The sequence below is a fragment of the Trichosurus vulpecula genome, chromosome 2 (assembly GCF_011100635.1).
Source record: "Trichosurus vulpecula isolate mTriVul1 chromosome 2, mTriVul1.pri, whole genome shotgun sequence".
Classification (NCBI taxonomy): Eukaryota; Metazoa; Chordata; class Mammalia; order Diprotodontia; family Phalangeridae; genus Trichosurus; species Trichosurus vulpecula.
This window is the reverse complement of record NC_050574.1, coordinates 249,188,992-249,215,176: the sequence shown is the minus strand read 5'-3', so window position 1 is coordinate 249,215,176 and position 26,185 is coordinate 249,188,992. Positions and strand designations below refer to the sequence as shown.

General features: G+C 38.2%; 1 protein-coding gene across 1 annotated transcript in view; it reads right to left on the bottom strand.

Annotated features, from left to right (window-relative positions):
- The window catches only part of PMS1 (PMS1 homolog 1, mismatch repair system component), a 145,438-nt gene that overhangs the window by 118,249 nt on the left and 1,004 nt on the right, over positions 1–26,185 (bottom strand). Inside the window, exons 2-4 of the mRNA XM_036747585.1 lie at positions 21,769–21,917; positions 15,206–15,388; positions 2,327–2,429 (exon numbers count right to left, since the gene is read on the bottom strand). Coding sequence (XP_036603480.1) covers positions 2,327–2,429; positions 15,206–15,388; positions 21,769–21,900 — 418 coding nt within the window. The 5' untranslated portion in view covers positions 21,901–21,917. The remainder of the gene's footprint in view (positions 1–2,326; positions 2,430–15,205; positions 15,389–21,768; positions 21,918–26,185) is intronic.

Sequence of the window (26,185 nt, the reverse complement as noted above, 5' to 3'; positions counted from 1 at the left end):
AATGGAGGCTGAATGACAGCTGCTGAAATGTGAGTCTGTGATTCAATCACTCAAATAAATATCATAGCTAAGGCTTTATAAAAACAAAAAAACTTCTACATGTGTTTCCAAATTTCTGTAATATATCTTCAAAGGACAAGCTGAGATTTTCTAGAGCATTAGTTTGTTTCCCCATTCAATCAATTATACTTGAAGAGAAAAACTGAATCACAGAGTTAATAGTTTTACACCAATCTTTTAATGTATACTGCTTAAGAAAACACTAATACATTAAAGAATAAAGCGTACATAAATGACTAAGAAGCTGTCCCAGCACTTGCTCACAAACATACCTGGCTCACATTTGCTAACAGGGGCAAGTATAAGAAGGGCAAAGGTAATTAGGAAGAGAAAAATCAACCAGCAAAAGGGCAAAGATCAGGTGGACTCAATGCTTAAGGTTTGTTATTTCACAGTTCCCATGGAGATGAACACAGAGAGGCATGAGAAGTATGAGTGATGCAGAACCACCAGCTATCCAGATTAGACTGCCTACTACAAAGATAAAAATAAATACATTTAAGTTTTATAAGGTGACTGGATTAGTGCAAGGCACTCTACTGGAGTCTCCTTTGGAAAGCCACTTAAACTTTTCCTAATAGTTTCCTAATTTGACCTCCCAAGGAGTGGAGAGAAGGCATTCTAGAGGACCCTTTTACTCAAAACAGCCTTTCTTTCAGTCTTGATGTTTGAAACAAGGTAAAGACTCAGATTTTACACACATTAGTAAAGAATTTAATAAACTTGGTATTTCTTAGAATTTAAAATTACTATTACTATGTATGTTGAGTAGTTTTTAGAATTTAATTCATTTTTGTAAGGTTAAAAAAGCCCACAATTTTCTGATTGCCTGTGTCACTGATTTTTCCTTCATTTATCCAGTCAAGATGCAAATATACCAATAATGGAATGGCTACCAATAAGTAATGTAAGGATTTTAAAGACACAAACAATGTTTCCCCTTATAGCACTTTTCTTAGCCCCACACCAAAAAGTATTGAGTAATAGCGGTACAATGAAAAGAATCAAATTTCAATTAGGAAAATTATAAAACAAAAAGGTCTTTGGAAAAGTACTCCTAACTATATTTAAAGGCAGGAAGGATTTAGAAAAACATGCTCCTCTGAAAAATAAGAAATTGTAAAATTAAATATCAATTTACAAGACGATTTGGAAGAAAAAACGGGAAACATTCCATTTCAAAGCAATTCCTTTGACTACAAATTTAATGAGTTCCCATCTATAATACTCTCACAACATCACTGTTCTTATTAGCAGAGGTATATATTTTAAGTACACACACTTATCATGATCTATTTTATACTACAGTTACATATATGTGTTACATTCCCTTATTATGTTGTAAATTTTATGTAGACCAAGGGTATATAACAATCTTTATATATTCCCCAGTGCCTACCACAATGCTTTCTATATAATGCTTTCAATTCTTTTTCACTTCGAAAACATTCAATTAAAATAAAAAGAATCAGCAGGAAAAAGGAAAAAAAAATTAAAGAATAAGAAATTCTAGTTTAGAGATTTTATCCTTACAATTGAGAAGTGAAAACGTATAAAGGGTTTGTATAAATAGGCAAGATATCACTTATAATTAAAAATAAATGAGCATATGTGTAAAGCACAAAAAACTGGGTTACTACTACCAGCAAAAATGTCTGGAATGTAGCCCTTCCTCACCTGTGCCTCTTGAGACTCTTCCTCAGAGGCTTCTCTCAGGCACCATAAATGTTTTGCTATTCCCCACTTCTTAGAGCTCTCTCCTCCTGAAATAACTTTCTATATACTTCTGGGTACATGTTCTTCCCCTAAAAGAGTGTAAACTCTTTGAGAGGAGGGACTGTTTCAGTTTTGCCTTTAAATTGTCCAGCACCTTGCACAATGCTTTACATATAGTAGGCATGTGAAATAACAGTTTGTTGAATGAATGAATTTCATCTGTGACACTGATACCAGTCAAATATTTTTACTTTTAGTGTTTTAATATAACATGCTGTTGTAGATCAAGAGCATGTTACTTCATCCATTCATATTCTCTTGGCATATTACCCTTGTAAACAATTACAAGCATTTCTGATATGGTTGGTTGGGATATGGATTGAGAATTAAAGTCTTCAAGCAAATGGCCTTGGCAGTTCCAGCTAAATGTCCAGGAGAAACAAGGTTTTGATAATAAGGATGGGTATAAAATTTATATGAGATTTTGAAATTTGCTGAATGAAATGGTGATGAGAAAGAGAAAACAACATTGCAAAATTTCTTTCCTTACCTTGTCCAAGATGAGAAGGCTTTTGGGAAACTATATGACCACTGCTATCTAAAACATACTGGGTGCTAAAGTTGTCAGCAGCTGTCTTTGTTGTAATTAAAACCTGGAAAAAAAAATTCAAATAAAGTGATTTTTAAATGTTTAAAGGGGCCCCGTAAGCTAAACTTAGATATCAAATAATTCTTATTCATAACTCTACTTAAACCAGAAATTTTAACTTCTATGACAACTTTCATTATTTTCCAAATTAAAGCAGGACTGAAAAAATAACAATGTCTTATATTGAAAATTACTCATGTTGAGTTTTGTAGACTATATTTTCATTGTGGCATAAATAGAAAGTTGTGCTTGGACTTACTTCCTACTTAAGTTCTGTTCATCAATTTTTTTTTTTTTGTAAAACAGATTTAAATGCACTGTCGAGTTTGCTTTTAGATAGAATCACATTACTTGAAAATTAATTGAATTAATTGAAAAATCAATTTTTTTTCCCATTTTCATTTTATATACAAAGTAGATTTTATTGAGTTTTTAAGAACAGGCTGTATATATACATACATTCACTTATACTTTGAACCCCATGGCTTCTGTACATACCATGGAAAGAATTTCTAATATTCAAGATAAACTTGGCCTAAACACCATTTATGAATAAGACCAAGGGAAAAAAAAACTAAAGAAACCATCTATTCCAGAATGAAAAGGATTCCTAAATTGCTATTTCTGGCCATAGAAATATAACTTCCAACACAGCAGAGGCCATATGATAATTTATAATACCAATTTTTTCCTCACTCATTCTCTTTTAGAGAAATTGAAAGGGAAGAAAATGATCAAATGTGATAATGAGGATCAGTTAGGGGGTGGAAATTCCTAATTCCTAACATGTCAGTTTCATCAATTTAGTGACACTGGCTTTCTTGCTGTTCCTTGCACATGACACTTATCATCAGGCAGGATTACATACCCAAACTATACAACTACCTGCCTCTGTATATTTAAGTAATTCTCCAAGCCCTTTCCCAAACTACTTTCTAGTATCTTACCACTCATAACCAAAAATTTTTTTCTAAAATTAACTTAAATTGCACTTAATACAATTCAAGCCAAATACCTACTAACAGATTCCCCACTCTCAAAGAGAATAGATTAATTCTTACTTATAATTTCCTGGAGGCATTTTATTTTTTCCAAATGAATTATCCTATGATTGTACCTTTAAAAGTCACCCTGTATTTATACACTCTCTTCTCCAAAATGCCAAGGTCAACTGAATTCTATTTCTACTCTCCAAAGAGCTAGCCACCTGACCCAAGTTGGTGTCATAAGCAAAGGATGGCCTGGAACTGAGTTCTAATACTAACTCTGCCAGTGGCTTGCTAGATGGTTCTGAATAAATGATTACACTATCATCTGTAAGAGGAGAGTGATGATAAGATGAAGATGATGCTAATACTTTGCAAGGTTACATAGTGTCTTTGGTTTAATAAGTTCAAAACATTTTATAGATCTTAACTCATTCATCCTTTAAACACACTAGTGAATAGCAAATATTTTCTACTCTAGATGGTGTGAAATGCCAAAAAGTAGAGTGGGTTTTCAATGGTCTCAAATCAATTAATGCAGGAACAAAGAACAGAACCTAATAAATATAAAAAATATAAAAATTAAAATTTGTATGGTGTCATAAGAATTGAGATACATGGGAAATGATCTGTGAGTCACAGTCATAAAGACATGCATGGGACTATTTTTATAATTTATAAATTACTAAGTCACACTGTCACAAATTTCAAGAATACAGAGTTTAAATTAACTGTTTTAATACAATAAAAAATCAAATTGTGGACTTATTGTCCAAATTTATTAATATTATAAGCCATTAGGAGAATATTTCTACCCTTAATGACAGCATAGAAATGATTCCCAAAATCATACTTTGGTGAATTGAGGATGAAAAGACATGAGTCCGAGTCTTGGTTCTACAACTTAATTAGCTGGAATATCTTGAACAAATCCCTTTAACCTCTTTGGCCCTTTGAAAAATGGGAGATGATAGAAGAGGGCTAGTCAAGATTTAATTTTATAAGTATTTGGTAAGTCTGCCTAATGTGCATTGTGCTAGGGACTTGGTAGAGGAGGTCAGGAAGAGATACAAAGTTTAGATAATACAGTGCTGGCTTTCCTGTAAGTTTATTGTCTAGAACACACACACACACACACACACACACACACACACATACACACACACACACACATACACACACACACACACACAATTATGGAGCAAAATAATTCAATACCTAGATGACATCTAACATCCTTTCTGTTTATTTTCTATGATTTTATTATACAGAGAGATTTCCTTAAAGTGGACAAAAAGAGAATTCCTATAATATTCAGGTATTTACTTTCATGAGACTATTCCTGTAAAGGCAACCTGAAGCAATACAAAAGTAATGAAATACTGGGAAGGAACAGCCTTCAGGAATGGAGAATTCTTTTAAATCAAGGATATTTGGGCAGCCTGTGGGGTAAAGGAATAGGGTTTCTGCCTCAGTAATAACCCCAAGTCAGACTATACATGGCCTGGGTATACAAAGAAAGACAAGACACAATCTTATAACAGGCACACTCAAGTTAAATAGTAACAAAAGAGGTGGTGGCAGAGCCAGGATGGCAGAGAAAAGGCAGAGTCTCACATGAGCTCTCCCAAATTCCCCTCCAAACAAGTTTAAATAATGCCTCAAAACAAATTTTGGAGCAGCAGAACCCATAAAGGGCTGGTGTGAAACAATTTTCTAGCTCAAGACAACTTAGAAGGTCACCAGTGAAGGTCTGTAGTGGGGTGAGAATCTCCAGAGCAAAGTCAAGCAGAGGCCATACCAGTGGAGGCCTTACCCCAGCAAACCAGCAAAAGGCCTTGGGGGTAACTAAATCAGCTGCAGCAGTGGCTTCTGAAGTTCTCAGCCCACAGATTGTAAGGGGTGTGTGTGTGTGTGTGTGTGTGTGTGTGTGTGTGTGTGCACCTAGTCAGATGGAGATCACAGGGATCCCTATTTGCTAGCAATGGGAGCATGGCTCTGTTGCACTGCCCATACAGAGGTGTGGGTCACAGTCCCGGATGGCAGTCCCAGGGTGGGGAGGAACACTAGCACAGGAATGCTGGTAGTAGTTCAAGGGTGGAAAAGATTGATTTTGGTCACTCAGACTACAGCATAGGCCAGGAGAGCAGTAAACACATATCTCCTTAGATCATACCACCTTGGAAGACCTGAAAACTTACAAACCCCAAGAACTCTGAAAACAGCTTCACAAAAAAGCTGAAGCTTGGAACAATGCTCCCGCCACCCTAGGAACAGAGCTCAAATTTAACATAAAATTGAAAGTCAAGAAATAGGCTGGAAAAATGAGCAAACAACAATAAAAGAAACTGACCAAAGAAAGTCACTATGGTGACAGGGAAGATCAAAAGACAAATTCAGAAGAAGACAATATTATTGCTACACCCAAAGCTTCAAGAAAAACATGAATTGGCCTCAGACCCAAAAAGAATTCCTGGAAGAGCTCAAAAACAATATTAAAAATCAAATAAGAGAGGCAGAGGAAAAACTGGAAAAAGAAATGAGAGTGATACAAGAAAATCATGAAAAAAGAGTTAACAGCTTGGTAAAGGAAGCACAAAAAAAGTGAAAGAAATAACACCTTAAAAAACAGAATAGTCCAAATAGCAAAAAAAAAAAAAAAAAAAAAAAGCACAAAAATTCAATGAAAAATGCCTTAAATAGTAGAATTGGCCAAACAGAAAAAGATGTACAAAAACTCACTGGAAAAAAAAAAAGAACTCCTTAAAAAGTAGAATTGGCCAAATGGAAAAAGAGGGGAAAAAAACTCATTGAAGAAATTCCTTAATTTCAACTCCTTAAAAATTAGAATTAGGCAAGTGGAAGCTAATCACTTCATGAGACATCACTGTTGCTATACTTGCTGAGTCATTTTAGTCATGTCCGTTGTTGATGTTTTTGAGTCACTTCACTTGTGTCCAACTTTTTGTGACTCCATTTGGGATTTTCTTGGCAAAGATAAAGGAGTAGTTTGCCATTTCCTTCTCTAGCTTATTTATAGATGAGGAACAGAGGCAAACATGGTTAAGTGACTTACTTGTCCAAAGTCACACAGCTAGGAAATGTCTGAGGCTGGATTTGAACTCAGGTATTCCTGATTCCAAGCTGAGTGCTCTATTCATTGCACCCTGTAACTGCCCATGAGACATCAAGAAACAATAAAACAAAATGAAAAATATACGAGAAAATGTAAAATACCTCATTAGAAAAACAACTGATTGGGAAAACAGATCAAGAAGAGGTAATTTAAGAATTATTAGACTAACTGAAAGCCATGATCAAAAAAAAGAACCTACACATCATCTTTCAAGAATTTATCAAGAAAAACTATCCCAATATTTTAGAGCCAGGGGATAAAACAAAAAGGGAAAGAATCTACCAATTATCGCCTGAAAGAGATCCCAAGATGAAAACTCTCAAGAATAATACAGCAAATTCCAGAGCTCCCAGGTAAAGGTGAAAATATTACAAGCAACCAGAAAGAAATAATTCAAATATCATGGAGCCACAGTTAAGATAACACAAGATTTAGTAGCTTCTACATTAAAAGATCAGAGTGCTTAGAACATGACATTCTGGAGGGCAAAGGAGCTAGCATTACAACCAAGAAATCACCTAGCCAGCAAAATGGAGCACAATCCTTTAAGGGGAATATGGATATTCAATGAAGTAGAGAACTTTCAAGCGTTTTTGATGAAAAGCCCAGAGCTGAATAGAAAATTTGACTTTCAAATATAACTCAAAAGAAGCACAGAAAAGTAAAGAGGAAAGAAAAATCATAAGGGATTCAATGAGGCGGAACTGTTTACATTCCTACATGGGAAGACAATTGTTATTGTTTGCCCTTCATTTTCAGAGAGGACCAATGACCTCACAGAATGATGTCTTAACTTGCATATGAATTGGATTTAAGTGAGGAAAAGCTGCGCAAAGTCATCAGCCTCACTCTCTCTTCTACAGTCATTAAATTCCAGTTGCAAGATAAAAGTCAAGATGACTGGTGATGGCCTGGAATGCAGTGAATGACTTTGGCATCCCATAGGTATAATCAAGCTGTAAATGCTCCATAGTATGTTTCAGCTGCCTTCATGGCATTGGAAAAGTTGTTCTCATCTGCCCATTCTACCAGGGAAAGTCATCAAATGCTTGGGGTAGACATCCTCCTAACTTGCTTACAGGTTTGAAGCCTGTAGGTTACCCACAACCAAGAAAGACGACACTTGTAACTCCTATGGACTTTTTCATTATTAGGGCAGTTAGAAGAAGATACATAGACAAAGGGCACAGGTATCAGTTGAAAATGGTGGGGTGATATCTAAAAAAAATAAAATTAATGAGTTTGAGAAAGAGGAATACACTGGGAGTAGGGGAAAGGGAAAAGTAGAAATCAGTAAATTATCTTACACAAAAGAGGTGTGAACAAGCTTTTACAGTGGAAAGGAAGATAATATGCGGGAAAGAGTGCTTGAATCTTATTCCCATCAGAACTGGTTCAAAAAACTAATAACATACATACTCAGTTGGGTATAGAAATCAACTTATCTTACAGAAAAGTAGGAGGGGAAGGGGATAATGGAAGAGAGGGGGCTGACAGAAGGGAGGGTAGATTGGGGGAGGCAGTAGTCAGAAGCAAAACACTTTTGAGGATGGACAGACTGGAAAGGGAGAGAGAGATAGTAGGATAAATGGGGAGGGGTTAGTAGGATGGAGGGAAATACACAGCAATCTTAACTGTGAAGAAATTCTTATAGTAAGTTTCTGATAAAGGCCTCACTTCTCAAATATATAGAGAACTGAGTCAGATTTATAAAAATAAGAGCCATTCCCCAATTGATAAATGGTCAAAGGACAAGAACAGGCAGTTTTCAGACAAAGTAATCAAAGCTATTATAGGTATGAAAAAAGTGCTTGAATCACTACTGAGTACAGAAATGCAAAAGAAAATAACTGAGTTACCACACCACATCTATCATATTGGCTAATATGAGTGAAATGGAAAATGACAAACGTTGGAGGGGATGTAGGAAAATTGGGACACTAACGTATTGTCAGTGGAGTTGTAAACTGATTCAACCATTGAGGAGAACAATTTGGAACTATACTCAAAGGGCTTTATAGCTATGCATACTCTTTGACCAAACAATACTATTAGGTCTGTATCCCAAAGAGTTAAAAAAAAAAAAGGAAAAGGATATATATATATATATATATATATATATATATATATATATACACAAAAATATTTATAGCAGCTCTTTTTGTGGTGGCAAAAGAATTGGAAATTGAAGGCATGCCCATCAACAGGGGAGTGGCTGAACAAATTGTGGTATACAATTGTGATGGAATACTGTTGTGCTATAAGAAATGACAAGCAGGATGTTCTCGGAACAATCTAGAAAGATAGATATGAACTGAGGCAAAGTGAAACTGAGTAGAATCAAGGACAACGTACACAGTAACAGCAATATTGTATGATAATCAACTATGAATGACTTAGTTATTCTCAGGAATACAATGATCCAAGACAATTCTGCATCTCTCATTTCTCTTCCCAATTTTCCCTCTATTTCTCCTACTTGGTTTTCAAAATCTTTTTTGAGCTCTTCCATGACCTGAGATCAATTCATATTTTTGGAGGCTTTGGATGTAGGAGCTTTGACTATGCTCTCTTCTTCTGAGTGTGTATTTTGATCTTCCTTGTCACCATAACAACTTTCTATAGTCACAGTTTTTTTCCATTGTTTGCTCATCTCCCCAGACTATTGGTTCACTTTTAACTTTGTTAAAGTAGGGTTCTGCTTACAGGCTGCAGGGCGCACTGTAGCAAGCTTCAGAGGTTCTGTGCAGCTGTTTTCAGTAGGGACCTGCAAGTTCTCAGTTTTTCCAAGGTGATATGATCTAAGGAGAGGTGTTTTCTATTCTACTGGCCTGTGCTCTGGTCTATGAGGTACCACAAGCCCTCTTTTCTGTCCTGGAACTAGGAGGAGGGTCCCCCCTCCACTGCTGCCGCAAGTTCTGCTATGCTAGTGCTCCTCCTTGCCCTAGAACTGCCTCCCAGGACTGGGACCCAGATCCAAGTGTTGGCAAAGCAACAGAGTCCTACCTCAGTGCTAGCAAAGAGACCCCTATAATCTCCTTCTGACCAGTTGTTCAACCCCCTTACTATCTGTAGGAGCCCCGGAAGTGGTAGCAGTTGCGGCTGCGGCTCCTGCTGCTAATTCAGTCACCCTCAAGGACTGCTCCTGGTCTGCTGGGGCCAAGCTGTGCTGGCAGGGCATGCACTGGACTGCACTCCACTCCTACTCTGGCCCAACAGATCCTTCCTGCTGACCTTCTAAGTTGTCCCTGGTGTCTGTGCGCCAAGAGGTCCAGAAACTGCCATAGCTGCCAGCAATTCAGTCACCCCAGGTCTGCTCTGGGTTTGCTGGAGACCAGTCTCCACCTGTGCTAGACTGCACTCCTCTCTCAGGCTAGTGCAACAGACCTTTTTTGCCAACCTTGTAAGTTGTCTTGGTCTGGAAATTTGTTTCACTCTGCCTTTTTATGGGTTCTGCTCTAGAATTTGTTTAGTCATTTTTTTAAAGTATCTGGAGGATTTTGGAGGAGAGCTCAGGCGAGTCCCTGCCTTACTCTGCCATCTTGGCTTCACCCTGATCCAAGACAATTCTGAAGGACTAAGGATGAAAAATGATATCCATCTCCAGAGAAAGAACTGATGGATAGAGTCTGAACACAGATCAAAGCATACTTTTTTTTTTCTTGGTATTTTTTGTCTGTGTTTTCTTTCACAACCTAATATGGAAATGTTTTGCATGACTGCACATGTATAACCTATATCAAACTGCTCACCTTCTCAATGAGGGTGGAAGGTGAAGGAGGAAGATAATTTGAGACTCAAAAATTTTAAAAAAATGTAAAAATAAATGTTAAAAATTACTTTTATACGTTAATTGGGGAAAAACAAACTATTAAATATGTATTTTTAAAAACAGCATATTTTTACTCAAATAGATATGGGATTTCATTGATTTGTATATTATCTCTACAAATAAAAATACAACCCATCCATGCCTGCCTGTCCTGTGCAACTCTTGTTCATGTCCTTATAGGCTTTCCATGAGAAGTCTACTTAACATACTAGAAGCCTTCCTAACTTTCCCCTCACATACAGAGGATACTAGTAGAGCCCACATGTAGTCATCTCTCTTACCTTCTTCCTCTTGCTACACAACCATGTATTTCTCAAATGATGGATCACTTTTACTATGGTTCCTTTCCTAGTTATCCGTTATAGTCTGCTCATGCTTGCCATCCACCCCTCTATGTTCCTCCAAGTAATATTAATTTTTAATTTTAAAGTCTGTACTGTGACTTGACTCAAGGCCACAAGACATTATCAGTAGTGTAAAAAAGGAGTATAAAAAAGATGGACCTTTATTTCTGAAGGAGGGAAAAAAAAGCCTGTATACCCTGTGAAATACTCCTTTGCCAGGTCCATTCCCCTTCATTCATTGATGCATTCCTCTGGGAGCTTCCATGTTCTCCTGGTTCTACTGCTGTATTTCAAAACCTATGGACCTGTGCCAAGTACCTTCCTCCCCAGGCTCTTCAGCTCCCATTTGTTGTGCTGTCTTCTGTCATGCAGATACTTCCTCATTGTATTATCGTTCAGTCACGTCTGACTCTTCAGGACCCTATGGACCATAGCATGCCAATACTATCCATGGAGTTTTTCCTGGCAAAATGCTTGAGTTGCCATTTATTATTCCAGTAGATTAAGAAAAACAGGGGTTAAGTGACTTGCCCAAGGTCATACAGCTAGTAAATATGGAAGGCTGGATTTGAACTCAGGCCTTCCTGACTCCAGGCCCAGCATTCTATCTACTGAGCCATCTAGCTGCCTCTGGTCCTCACTGTACATTTCCTTCCAAATATTCAAATCAATATACCTTTCTAGTATTCTCTTAACTCCATGTTTGAATTTCAAAGTTTCTGTTCAACTCTGGTATTTTCATTAGGGACTTTCATTAAAGGTTCTCTTTTTTTCCTCCCTGAAGGATTTTCTCCCTCAAGTTTTACTGAGTATGTTATTCTTGACCTTTGTCTTTTGCCCTTTCAAATATCTGTTTCATCTGTTCATTCTCCTCTCCTTGATGATGATAGCAGCAAAGTTTTGTGTAATCCTGACTAAGGTTATGTAGTACTTGAACTCTTTCTTTCTGTCTGCTGGAAGTATTTGACGTGGAAGCTCTGGACTCTGCTTATGATGTCTGTGGGAATTTTCATTTTGGGAATTCTTTCAGGAGGTAACCAGTGGATTCTATTTTTCTTCTACATTTTGATTCTGATATATCTAAGTTGTTTTCTTCTTTCAAGATTTCTCGAAATATGGTGTCTAGGATTTTGTATAATGATTTTTGATTAGACAATTTTTAGATCTCTCTCCTTGACCTGTTTTTTAGCATCGCTGTTTTTTGAAAAGAGATATCTTACATATTCTTCCCTTTTTTTTCCTTCTCTTTTGGTTTTGTTCTTGTATTTCTGTTGCCTCAAGGAGTCAATGATCTCTCTTTGGTCCACTCTAATTTTCGGAAGTCAGCTATTTTTGTAAAGCTTTGTACCAGGAAGAAAGTTTTTTATTCTTTCTAATTCTTTCTTCTAGAGCTCCCATTTACTTCATAACATCTCTTAAAAAATCTTTCTTATCCTTTCCAGGAATTCTAATAGTACTTGCTCCTAAGCCATACCTTTCTTTATCTGAGGTTCTATGTGCAGTTGCTATGAAGTTATTTTCTTCTTCTTGGTCTATGTCTTAGATAAATGAAGCTGCTTTATCATCAGTGTGTTCTTATTCATATTACCAGCTTTACTGATCGGCACTTTCGGTTAGAGCCTGGCTTTGACTGATCTTGGATGTAACATGGCATCCACTACCATAATGATGGGTATGTATGTCTCCAAACTATATTGTTCCTGCTGGTCTTTACATCTATTGGTGTTAGTGAACAAAGTCTTAGAGGTCTCAAACTTGCCTTGAATCTTCTAGCTACAGAGAGTTGAGCTCTTCAAGGACGTAAAAGTGTCTAGTAAGTGTGGTACAAAACTTTCAGAGCTCCTGGGGATGCAGACTCATCACTGCCTTCTTGATACGTAATTTAGCAGTTTCAGATCTCGCTACTAGGTTCAGAACCCTGCTGGTATTTGACTGCCATGGGACTTCTTTTCTGAAGCTCTCAGGTCTTCCTGCTCCTAAGGAACTTCCTCATTAGAGCTATGATTATCTGTGGACAGGTGATAATGCTAGAGGTTCTATCACCCTGTATTCTGACTCCTGATACATGGGAGTCAGAGCCTTCAAGGGAGCTTATTCCAGGGGTTTCTTTACTGTAGCATTCTACAGTAAGGAATCAAGTTCTCTTGTTCCTGTTACACAATGCTGCTTATAAGCTTGCAGCTTCTCTGAAGCCCCCTGAAAAGCCTCCAAGCACTGTTCTCTCCCCAGCACCTCTAGTTAGACCCACACTCTATTTTCTGCAATCTTTAGAGTGCTGCTCCATGCCATTATGGGTTAGATGAAGATACTCAGTACAGTTCCTCTCCCCCCCTCCCCACCCAATTTCTTAATTGTTATTTGATCTGATGCTCTTTTTTAGTCTTTGCTCAATATGTATGGTAACTGGGCTACTCTGTTACCTCCGCTATCTTGACCAGAAGTCGCCCCCTTGCATTTCCATCTGATTTGCAACTTATTTTTGTTGTTGTTATTCAGTTGTATCTGACTCTTTGTGACTCTATTTGGAGTTTTCCTGGTAAAGGTACTGGAGTGGTTTGCCATTTCCTTCTCCAATTCAGTTTACAGATAAGGAAACTGAAGCAAACGGAGTTAAGTAACTTACGCAGGGTCACACTGCTAGTGAGTGTCCAAGGCCAGATTTAAGCTCATGAGGATAAGTCTTCCTGATTCCAAGCTCAGGGCTCTATCCACTGTGCTGCCTAGTTGCCAGTACTAGAGTAGTTTGTCATTTCCTTCTCTAGTTCATTTTACAGATGAGAAAACTGAGACAAACAGGGTTAAGTGACTTGCCTAGGGTAACACAGCTAACAAGTAACTGAGGCCAGATCTGAACACATTGCTTCCTGCCTCCAAGCCTGGTGCTCATTTTATAGGTCAAGAAACTAAGGCAAACCAAGTTAAGTGACTCACCCAGAGTCACACTGCTAGTAAGTATCTGAGGCCAAATTTGAACTCAGGAAGATGAGCCTTTCCGACCGCAGGCCCAGTGCTCTATCCATTGTGCCACTTAACTGCCTATCTAAAACCTCCTAAATGCATTGTCTCCCCCAGTTAGAATGTGAGCTTCTCAACAGCAAAGAACACCTTGTTTTCCTATTTATAGCTTCAGTGCTTAGTACAGTGCTTTGCTCATAAGTATTTAATAAATGCTTTTTCATTCACCCATTTATTCAAAAGCAAGGATATCCATTTTCACCACTATAAGTTATTTAGTCAATAAACATTTATTAAGCACTTACTCTGTTTCAGGTAACGTGATAAGCTGGGGATATGAAAAAAGACCTGAGTTCAGACACTTACTAGCTGCATGACCCTGAGCAAGTCACTTAAGCTGTCTGCCTCAGTTTTCTCAAGTGTAAAATGGGGCTAACAATACTACCTACCTCCCAGGTTGTTATGAGAATCAAATGAGATAATATCTGTAAAGCACTTTGCATAGTGTCTGACACACAATAGGCAGTTAATAAATGCTTGTTCCCTTCCCACCCCCTTTAACAAAGACACAAGAATATACATTCTTGAACAGGTCACAATTTTCTCATTCCATTTTCTTCTTTGTTAATAGTAATACAACCTTAGAAATAAAAAGATTTAAGTACTACCTTGCATATTGCAGGCATTCAACAAATATTTGTTGACTATCTAAGAAGTAATTTTTTTCTGAAAGGTTGATTTTAAATATCAAAGCTGCTATTTTATTAGTAATTGATGCTTTCTTAAAAACAATAATAAACCAGGATAAGGCACTGTGGTACAATGAAAAGTTCTGTGTTATTCCTAAAAATTTTCAGGAAAGATGTTCCAGAATTTTCTAATACACTCCAGAATATTTTAATTAGTTTAATAATACATTGTACAAACCATAGTTAATTACAAGAAAATATCAAAGTTTTTTTTTATTAAAACGATTAATGGATGGTCTTTTTCTCATTTCTTAATTCTGAATAGTAAACTTAACTTTAGTCATTTAGTCATTCCAAGTTTCCTGAAATAAATGTAAAAGTAAACTTATAGGCTTAATTAAACTAAACCTTATAGGCTTAATTAAATTAAATTAGAATCTTATAGGCTTAAATAGAAAAAAAAAAACAAGGCAGTTATTATAAGAAGAAAACTCATTACACAGAAATTACAACCATAGTTGGAAACGTCACATTGCTTCTATACCCCTAAAGTAAAAAAGACCAAGTACAGTGCTGCCATCTAGCAAGCAAACTTGTTAATTACTCTGTGGCAGCTCTGAAAGTGAATACAGACTTAACTGGAATATCATACAGAAAAAGAACAAATTTTGCCTTTTCTAACATTCTGTCAACACCAAACCCAAAGGTAAAAGATCATTTGTGAACTTTAAACAAATGCTAAGAAAAAGAGATTCAAGTTCACAAATAAGAAATACGCATTTCTGGATATAGATATAAAGGATTAAAGTAAAAACATTAATGAAATATCTTATCTTACCTCAGCTATACAACAAATTGACCCTAAGGCTTCCCCACGAAAACCATAAGTTGTCAAGTTTTCAAGGTCTTCATGACTGTTTATTTTTGAGGTGTAGTGCTTTACTGCCATCACAGGTGCATCAATAGCTTTGATCCCATCACCATTGTCTCGAACTTCTATCTTATCAAATCCATAATTTTCCTACAAAGGATAAAAAGTTATGAAAAACTACTTAACTGATTACCAAGTTTCTAATTCAGCAAGCACAGCAGACATAACTGAATAATGGCACATTTTTACAGGTAAAAGTGTGAGGAAATCAAATAACAAATAACAAGTTTCTGGTTTTCAGGTATTTTATCTCTGGTTATAAACCATACTAAAGGAAATGTCTTTTGAATCACCTTATACATATAGCAAGTTCCTAGTACTTCAAGTTTCTAAACACAAATTATTCTCATATCATCTTTCAAGTAACTGTATTCAGTGCAATTTTAATAATCATCTTCCCTCCAAAGTACCCTTTTTGGAAATCATTATCATGGTCTTAAAATTTTATAAGTTTGGGGCAGCTAGGTGGCACAGTGAGTAGAGCACTGGCCCTGGAGTCAGGAGGACCTGAGTTCAAATCCAGTCTCAGACACTTGACACGTGTACTAGCTGTGTGACCTTGGGCAAGTTACTTAACCCCAATTGCCTTGCCAAAAAAAAAAAATTTATAAATTTCCCATGAAGCAAAATCAAACTGTATTCATATAATATTCTAAGTAGCAGAATTTGAATTTGAAACTATTAACAAATTACTAATTTGAAAGACAATGTCATTTGATATTCAAACTGATCCAAGTACAGTAAATATTAAGGATACTACTGTCCCTATCTTTTTAAATAGAGAAACTCAGATTCAGAGAGCTTATTTATTTTCTTTTATCTATTTTGCTACTATAGATGTTTATTTTACTTTTATAAATGGTTTTCCTTTTCTTTCCTAATTTAGAATGAGGACAGATCCTTAAAATGACCAGGCAAGTGGTATCTTATAGAAATTGTGAAATGTTGTTTCCTTATTAAATTTGTATAACTAGGTATCTGGGCAGGAAGTATAATCTTTGAGGACACGAGTTAGGGGAAGCTAGTGGCACAGTGAATAGATTATGTGGAATCAGGAAGCCCTAAGTTCAAGTATTATCTCATACATTTCTTAGCTGTGGTCCTGGGCAAGTCACTTAAACTGTTTGCCTCAGTTTCCTCAACTGCAAAATGGAGATAATAATAGCACCTACCTCCCAAAGTTGTTGTGAGGATCCAATGAGATAAAAACTGTAAAGTGCTTAGCACAGCACCTGGCACATAGTAAGGGCAACGTAAATGTTCACCATTATTATAACTATTATTGTGTTTGTCCTTCGTTCTCAAAGAGGACCATGATATCACGGAAATGACATGCCTTGCACTTGAATTTGATTTGGGTGAAGAAAGGCTGATAACTATTATTAGTTATGAAGTCTCAGCCCTACAAAAGTGAGTATCTGAGAACTGTGCCACACAGACATTGTTCTTAGTGTAAAGCACTGGGGGAGGCAACTAAGAAGAGGACAATGCCTCAGCTCTCAGGGTCCCTAGAGAAATCTATAGAATGGAAGATATGGACTAATGTGTTCCAGAGCCCAGAGTGGCACCAAGGTGGTAAAGTGGATAGTGTACTGGTCTTGAGTTGGAAAGACTCCTCTTCCTCAGTTCAAATCTGGCCTCAGACACTTACTAGCTGTGTGACCCTGGGTAAGTCACTTAACCTGTTTGCCTGTTTCATCATCTGTTAAATGAGCTGGAGAAGGAAATGGCAAACTACTCCAGTACCTTTGCCAAGAAAACCCCAAACAGGGTTAATAAAGAGTCAGATATAACTGAAACAACTAAACAACAACAAAATCCCAAAGCACCCTAATCTGATTTGCTGGGACAGCTGGTTGATTAGGAGACCCAAATAAATATGATGGGTCCTCCAATCAGAAAAAGATCAATCACAATTTAATAAGAATATAGGACATGAAGGGGGCAGAGCCAAGATAGCGGAATAAAAGCAGGGACCTGCTTGAGCTCTCCCCCAAATCCCTCCAAACACCTGTAAAAAATGACTCTAAATGAATTCCAGAGCTACAGAACCCATGAAATGACAGAGTGAAACAAATCTCCAGCCCAAGATGGCTTGGAAGGGTAGCTGGGAAGGGTCTATTGCACTGTGCTGGGAGTGGAGTACAGTCCAGCATGGGTCATACAGGCACAGACCTGGCCAGAGCAGGCCTCAGAGCACTGAATCACTGAGCTGTGGTAGTTTCCAAACTTCTCAACCCACAAATGCCAAAGACAACTGAGCAGGTCAGCGGGAAAACTGTTGGACCTGAGTGAGAGAAGGGCACGGTTAGGGCCCAGCCTCAAGGCAGTGGAGTTGGTTATATGGTGGCGGTGGCAGCAGCAGCAATAGCGGCTACTTCCGAAGTTCCAAGCCCACAGATGGTGGGGGGAATCAAGCTGCTGATAAGAGAGGAAGTGCAGGGATCTCTCTGCTGGGGCTGAGGCAGGATTCTCTTGCTTTGCCCTGCTTGGATCTGGGTCCTGGTTGGTAGTCCTGAGGTGAGGAGGAGCACTCCCGTGGCAGAGCTTGTGGTGGCTGTAGAGAGGGAGTCCTCCTAGCAGTTTCAAGGCAGGAGTATTTAAGGTCAATAACAGACCAGAGCACAGGCCAGTAGAGGAGTAAACATCTCCCCTTGGATCATACCACCTCAGAAGAATTGAAAATTTGCAAGTGCCTACAAGGAGCTCAGAAAACAGCTGTGCACAACCCCAGAAGCATGGGTCAGAGCACCCTCCACTCTGGAAGCAGTCATACCTTGACAAAGAACTCAAAAGTCAAATAACTGGCTAGGAAAATGAGCAGACAGTGTAAAAAAACTCAGACCATAGAATCTTACTTTGATGACAAAGAAGATCAAAACATACAACCTGAAGAAGACAACAAAATCAAAGATCCTACATCAAAAGCCTCCAAGAAAAATATGAATTGGTTGCAGGCCATGAGAGAACTCAAAAAGGGTTTATAAAATCAAGTAAGAGAAGTAGAGGAAAAATTTGGAAAAGAAATGAGGAATGCAAGAAAATCATGAAAATGAGCCAATAGCTTGCGAACAAAGACCCAAAGAAATACTGAAGAAAATAACCCCTTAAAAAGTAGACTAACCCAAATGGCAAAAGAAGTCCAAAAAGCCAATGAGGAGAAGAATGCCTTAAAAAGCAGAACCAGCCAAATGGAAAAGGAGATCCAAAAGCTCACTGAAGAAAATAATTCCTTAAAAATTAGAATGGAGCAAATGGAAGCTAATGACTTTATGAAAAATCAAGAAATTATAAAACAGAACCAAAGGAGTGAAAAAATAGAACACAATGTGAAATATCTCACTGGAAAAACCACTGACCTGGAAAATAGATCCAGGAGAGATAATTTAAAAATTATCAGACTACCTGAAAGCCATGATCAAAAAAAAAGGCCTAGACATCATCTTTCAAGAAATTATCAAGGGAAGCTGCCCTGATATTCTAGAACCAGAGGGTAAAATAGAATAGGAAAGAATCCACCAATCGCCTCTTGAAAAAGATCTCAAAAGGAAAACTCCTAGGAATATTGTAGCCAAATTCCAGAGTTCCCAGGTCAAGGAGAAAATATTGCTAGCAGCTAGAAAAAAACAATTTGAGTATAACACAAGATCTAGCAGCTTCTACATTAAGAGATTGAAGGGCTTGGAATATGATACTCCAGAAGTCAAAGGAGCTAGGATTAAAACCCATAATCACCTACCCAGCAATACTGAGTATAACATTTCAGGGGGAAAAATGGGCTTTCAATGAAATAGAGGACTTTTAAGTATTCTTGATGAAAAGACCAGAGCTGAATAGAAAGTCTGGTTTTCAAATACAAGAATCAAGAGAAGCATGAAAAGGTAAATAGGAAAGAGAAATCATAAGGGACTTATTAAAGTTGAACTGTTTACATTCCTACATGGAAAGATGATATTTGTAACTCATGAGTCCTTTCTCACTACTAGGGTATTGAAGGGAGTAAGACAGAGCGTACAGGGTGAGTTGAATATGAAGGGATGATATCTAAAAAATTAAATTAAGGGGTGAGAGAGGAATATATTGGGAGGAGAAAGGGAGAGACAGAATAGGGTAAATTATCTCACATAAAAGAAGCCAGAAAAAGCTGTTATAATGGAAGGGAGGTAGAGGAGGTGAAAGGGAATGAGTGAACCTTACTCTCATCAGATTTGGCTTAAGGAGGGAATACCATACACACTCAATTGGGTATCTTACGCTCTAGGAAAGTGGGGGTAAGGTGGGGAGATGATAGAAGGGAGGACAGATTAGGGGAGGGGGTAGTCAGAAGCAAATACTTTTGAAAAGGGTCAAAGGAGAAAATTGAAGAAATGGGGGATGGGATAGAATGGAGGGAAATAAAGTTAGTCTTTAGCAACGTGACTATTATGGAAGCGTTTTGCACAATGATACATGTATAACCTATATTGAATTGCTTGCCTTCTCGATGCAACTAGGAAATAAGATATACAGACAATGGGGTATAGAAATCTATCTTGCCATACAAGAAAGTAAGGGAAAGGGGCATGGGGTGGGGAGTGGGGTGATGGAAGGGAGGACATTCTGTGGAAAGGAGCAATCAGAATATATGACATCTTGGGGTAGGGGAGGGAAGAGATGGGGAGAAAATTTTTAACTCAAGATCTTATGGAAATGAATGTTGAAAACTAAAAAAATATTAATCCAAAAAAAAAAAGATTATGGGACATTAGTTTATTCAAAGAATATTTCTTTAAAAGGCAGCCATGAGACTTGGCATCTTTTTGAAAGGAAACAGGGAACTCCTTTAACTGATTCCCAATGACTGGGAACAGCAGCCAAAATGACTGATGACTGAGGATTGAGTTTTGAAAATGGTTCAGCCCCTTTTTCATTAGTTTTCTGTCCCCTACACTTCTAGGCCAGAGTATACTAAAAGGAACTTAGCGGAAGGGAAGGTATAGGGAATTTCTTCCTTATTCATGTCCCAACAGGAGCAGAAAATGGTAATTTTCACAAGAACATAGCTAGCCTGAAGAGTATTCCTGGACTTCCAGTTCCTGGTCACCTTCTGTCCATCCTACTTAATTTTCTAGAAGTCATAGACTAGAGTTCTTGAGAGTGGACTTTTCCAATTTTAGGGGATTACTCTATGAATAATCAATCTTGCATTCAAAAAATTTCCAAGTTTGAGTAAACTTGAGTTCAAGTGGCAAGGCCCTGAACTGCTAAGAGGTAGATTAACTCAACAGCATACTAGTTAGAAAGGAAGAGAACCACTAATGTGGTACCTATACCTATACCATGACACTATATCATGGGGGTCCAAAAGACTAGCCTTTCCCAACCCTCCAAGTGATTGCACAAGTTGCTAGGTAGCAATTAGGTGGTACAGTGGATAGGATGCTGGGCCTGGAGTCAGGAGAACCTGAAGCCAAATATGGCCTCAGACACTTACTAGCTGTGTAACCCTGGACAAGTCACTTAACCTGGCTTGACTCAGTTTCCTCAACTGTAAAATGGCAATAGTAATAGAACCTACCTCCCCCCAAAGCTGGTGTGAGGATAAAAATAAGATATATGTAGAGCTTAGCACAATGCCTGGCACGTAGCAGTTGCTATATATAAATGCTAGCTATCATTATAATGATAATAATAATTGTCACTATTACTAATACTGCTCAGACACTACAGGTCCAGAGTGAATGTGGAATTGACTGCTCAGCATCTCTGCAAAGTATCTTTCCTATCCTGGGAGAGTCTCATTGGTTATACGAATATTTTATGTTTCTGTATTTGTTTATATGTTCCTATGAGTTCTTTGCATCCTATGCATTTTCTGTGGTGGGTGAATAAAGGATGTCCCACAACCAGTATCTGTGTTGTACGGTGAATGTACAGGTGTTGAAGATCTTGTTATCCACATCTGGACAAACCTAGACATGAGCTATGCAGAGAGTTTATTTAGAAGTTTTTCTGGAGTAGTACAGATAGGGGCATGAGCCAAGGAGAGAAACTAACCTTCTGGGGAAATCTTAAGTTTCAGACCTAATTTGTATGGACCTAGAGTCCCTTGGGGAGGCCTGGGTGATGGATCACATTGTTTTCTACCCAATGAATAGAATGGACGTTCCTTGAGGGTAGGGACTGTTTCATTTTTGTCTTTGCATCCCTAGAACCTATGGCAATCTCTGGAGAATAAGACATGCTTGATAAATGCTTAATGAATGAATGATTGAATGACAGGTTAAGTGATTTGCTTAGTCACACAGCTAAATTGATGCTGAATGGGAAATTGAATCCAGGTCTTCTGATCTGCAGGTCTAGAATTCTATCCACTACCTTAAATGAGACAGATTTTTGAGTGCAAATAACAATTCGTTAGCATGCAAAAAGAAAATCTCCTAATTGCTCTGGCCTTTCACTGCCTTATTTTAATTGTTAAGAAAACTCACCAACTTAACATCTATATTTGTGGCACCAGCATCCAATGAATTTTCTATTAGCTCTTTTACAACACTGATCACAGAAGTGATCACCTGAGAACTTGAAAGGAGACGAACAGTCGCTGCAGGCAACTGCTTCATTCTTCTTAAAAGTAGAGCTGTTTTGGAGAAAACATAGGAAATAGTGAGAGTATAACATGTCACAAAAAATGGAGTTTCTAAAACATGTCCAACTTCTTTTTTAGATATGTAGATTTCTATGTCTTGAACTCTTAAAGTCTAAAATAATTAGACCCACATTGACCTTCCTGCCCTCTCCCCCGCCCCCCAATAACTACCTGTCTTACTTTCCCATTTTCTTTAATAGTACCACAGTTTTCTCTGGCACTCAATTATCTTTCATTCTTCCCTCTTCCCCAGGTCTTCCTCCCCATATCTAATCAGCTTCCTCCCATATCTCAGAAAGTCTTCAAATCTTGATGATTCTTCCTTCACATCTCTCTCTCTTCCTATTCCTACTGCTATCATACCACATACCATACCAGACCACTTTCCAAGTACTCACCCAGTCTATAGCACAAGCTTCCCACCTAGTCTCCTTGTTTCTGTAATATACATCACCACGAGTAATCTTCCTATAAGGCTTTTCAATCTAGCCTCAACCTAAATTCCTACTACTTGTACCATATCCTTGGTTCCAATCAAACCATTCAGTCACATTTGACTCTTCCTGACCTCATGGACACATCAATACTATCCATGGGATTTTCTTGGCAAATGACACCTGAGTGTTTTGCCATTTCCTTCTCCAGTGAAGTAAGGCAAATATAGGTTAAGTGACTTACCTAAGGTCACACAGCTAGTAAGTGTCTGAGGCTACATTTGAACTTAGCTCTTCCTGACTCCAGGCCCAGCTTTCTACCCTCTGAGTCACCTAGCTGCCTCTAATCAAACCTTCTTATCACCTCCTATTGTGCCTTGGAACATAGCTTGTGAATTCTCCTTCAGTCATTTCTCACTCTGACTAACCTACCAAAATTCACTTCAAGCTTTATCTTAAATGCAAATGTCTCCTCACCTCTATAGCACATATCCTCTCTATCACTTTTTTGGTACATACTATCTATTTCCCCAAATAGATTGCAGACTCCATCAGAATAAGAACATATCTTCATATAAATATGTATACACACACCACCACCATCACCACCAAGAGTAGTGCTTTGTGCTTAAGTTTTTAAATTTGAGGGACAACGCCATTGTTATTTGTCCTTTGTTTTGGGTTTTTTTTTTCCCAAAGAGAATCAACGACATCACAAGGTGACTTGACTTGTGAATGAACTGGATTTAAATGAGGTAGAGTTGCATAAAGTCATGAGCCACACTCTCTTTTCCAGAGTCACCGAAGTCCAGTGGCAAGACAAACGTCACGACAACCGGCGACGGCCGAAGATGCAGTGAATGCTCTTGGTGTCTTCAATATCTGACCAAACTCTTAGGTCTCCACCGTGCCTGCTTCAACCGCCTTCATGTCCACTGGGACAAACTGTTCTCATCTGTCCATTGCACCAGAGGAAGTCTTCACATGCTTAGGATATATATCCACCAAGTCACCAACAGGTTTGTGACTAGTCGGTTATTCTCCAACCATCTGCTAAGATGGTTTACTGGGGTGTGCCCGCTGTGCATGCTACAGTTTCCTGGAGCTACAGGTGAGAGTTGAGTGCCAGGTGAATACCAAAGGTAGATAAGCAGCCCTGAAAAAGGCTCAGCAAGCCTTCACACCAGAGGTGCTGGTCTTCCTTGAACACCTTGATCCTACAGGTAACAGGAAGCCACTGGAGTTTATGTAACAGGGGAATGACACGGTCATACCTTTGCTTAAGGAAAATCATTTTGGCAGGTATGTGGAGATTGGTTCGGGAGGAGACTTGAGGAGAGATCAATCAGGAGGCTTGAAATAGTCTAGGTGAGAGATGATGAAGGGTTACAGGTGCAAGAGATAAGATAGAGGTAAAATCACCATGACTTATGAGGGAACGTGATGATTTGAAGACTGATAGGCTGTGAACCCAGGTGACTAGAAGGACAGTAGTACTCTCAAAAGAGACAGGGATGGATTTTACTGGAAAGATAGTAAGTTACGTTTTGGACATACTGAGTTTGAGATCCAGTTTAAAATGTCCTACTGGTGTGGAACTGGACCTTGAGCAAGACACCTGATTTACAGATTTGGGAGTCATCTGCATAGAGATAATTCATGGAAATGGATACAGCCGATGAGACTGGGGAGAGAGAAGAGAGCCTAGGACAAAACAAGATACAACTACAGAAAAGCAGCACGGTATCGATGAGGATCCTGCAAAAGAGACCAAGGAGGAACGGTCATTCAAACAGGAGGGGAACCAAAAAAGGGAAGTGGAGGAGTCCCTTCTTCCCTCTGGACCTTAGTGCTTACCCTACTCCTGGTTTCCTTTCCTGACTAGCTGTGTGACCCAAAGGAAGGAAGGACACTAAGGCCGATCATGTGCCAGGCACTGTGCTCATCATTTTACAACTATTACCTCATCTGATCCTCACGACAACCCTGGGTGGCAGATGCTATTACTATTCCCATATTACAGCTGAGGAACCTGAGGCAGACTGGGGTTAAGTGTCCTGCCCAGGGTTATATGGCTAGTAAGTATCTAAGGGTGAATTTGAACTCAGGTCTTCCTGACTCCCTGTGCACTCTAACTACCTTTAAAGCCTTCATTTTCCTTATCCGGACTATCTAGGCTACTAATGCTTTCCTAAACATGCCTTTTCTCCCCATTGCACTCACCTACCTCCGTACTTTCAGCTCAATATATTCTCTCTCTTGCTTGCTCATCTCCACTTGTTAAAATCTTATTCTTTTCAAACACAATTAAACACCACCTCCTCTGTTTTCCCAGAACACCCCCACTAGAAGTGATCTCTCCCTTTCTCTTCAGTCTTATATCATTCATTTTATACTACTCGTTGATATTTATATCATACTTCTTCCTAGTTTATACACTTCTGCCTTAGGCAGCTAAATGGGCCTGGAATCAAGAAGACTTGAGTTCAAATCCAGCCTTAAACACTTACTAGTTGTGGGACCCTGGGAAAGTAACAACTTCTATTTGTATGAGCTTCCTCATCTGTAAAATGAGGATAACCCCATCTACCTGCCAGGGTTGTTAAGAGAATCAAATGAGACAGTATTTGTGAAGCACTTAGGACAATGCCTGACAAAAAGTAGGCCCTATGTAAATGCTTATTCCCTCCCCTCTTTATATTTTCTACAGGTCCCTTGACTCCAAATCCAAAATTATTTCTATAACTGCATCATCTCCTGGTCATCATCAATTCACAGTAAGGGAGGGAAGAGTTGACAGATAAAAGGAGCATAAATCAAGAGAAAAATACTGAAATTTAAATGAGCTCTATAAAAAGAACCATGGCTAAAAAACAAACTTCCCCATAAATCTCGATGTTTCAAAAAACAGCAGGGACAGTTTGGATTCCCGCAGAACACTTAGAAAATCAAAACAGTCACTATCCTCAAGTAGTATCTCCATCTTCAGTTTCTACTCCCCTTTTAATATATAATACAATGTCAGATTAATTTTCCTTTCTTAGTTCTGATTATATTATCCTAGTTTTCACATATTTACAGTAGCTCCCCACTACCTACTGAATAAAATCTAAGTTTCTTAATCTGGCTCTTTATCAATTAACCAATGAGTATTTTTCACAGATTGCTGCTGCTATATGTCGGCATTATGAGCACTGGGGATATAAACAGAAAAATGAGACAGTCTCTGACCTCAAGGAGTTTAAATTAGATTTCCAAACCCACCATAACTTTACCTGTATGTAGTGTTCTAGATAAAATAACTTATTCCCTCTTCTCTACATATTGTCCACCTTCCTGCCTCCATGTCATTTATTTATGCTGGTCTTTTCACTTGGAAAGCTTTTATGATACAAATATTTTGACTTCCTGGCATATCTCTCTGTCAACACATTCTTCAACTTCAACACCTTTAATACTAGGTGTGTGACCCTGGGCAAGTCACTCTATTGCCTCAGTTTCCTCATGTGTAAAATGGGGGTAATCACGGTACCTACCTCCCAAAGCTGTTGAAAATCAATTGAGAAAATGATTGCAAAGTGCCTGCAACTCTATTACTATATCCTTTTACTGGATTAGATCTCTCCCTCCTCTGAACCTCAAATGTACCTTCTTTTAGGGTACATCTTCCATACAGGTAACACACTCGTTTCGGGCCAAGACTTTCTTACTCACCATTATCTTCCCCAGAATACCTAAAAGTACCTTACAAGTAAGCAGGCCCTTAAAATATTATTTGTTAAAAATGAGTTAATTGTCCTTTGCTATCTGTACTTTTTTGTACCT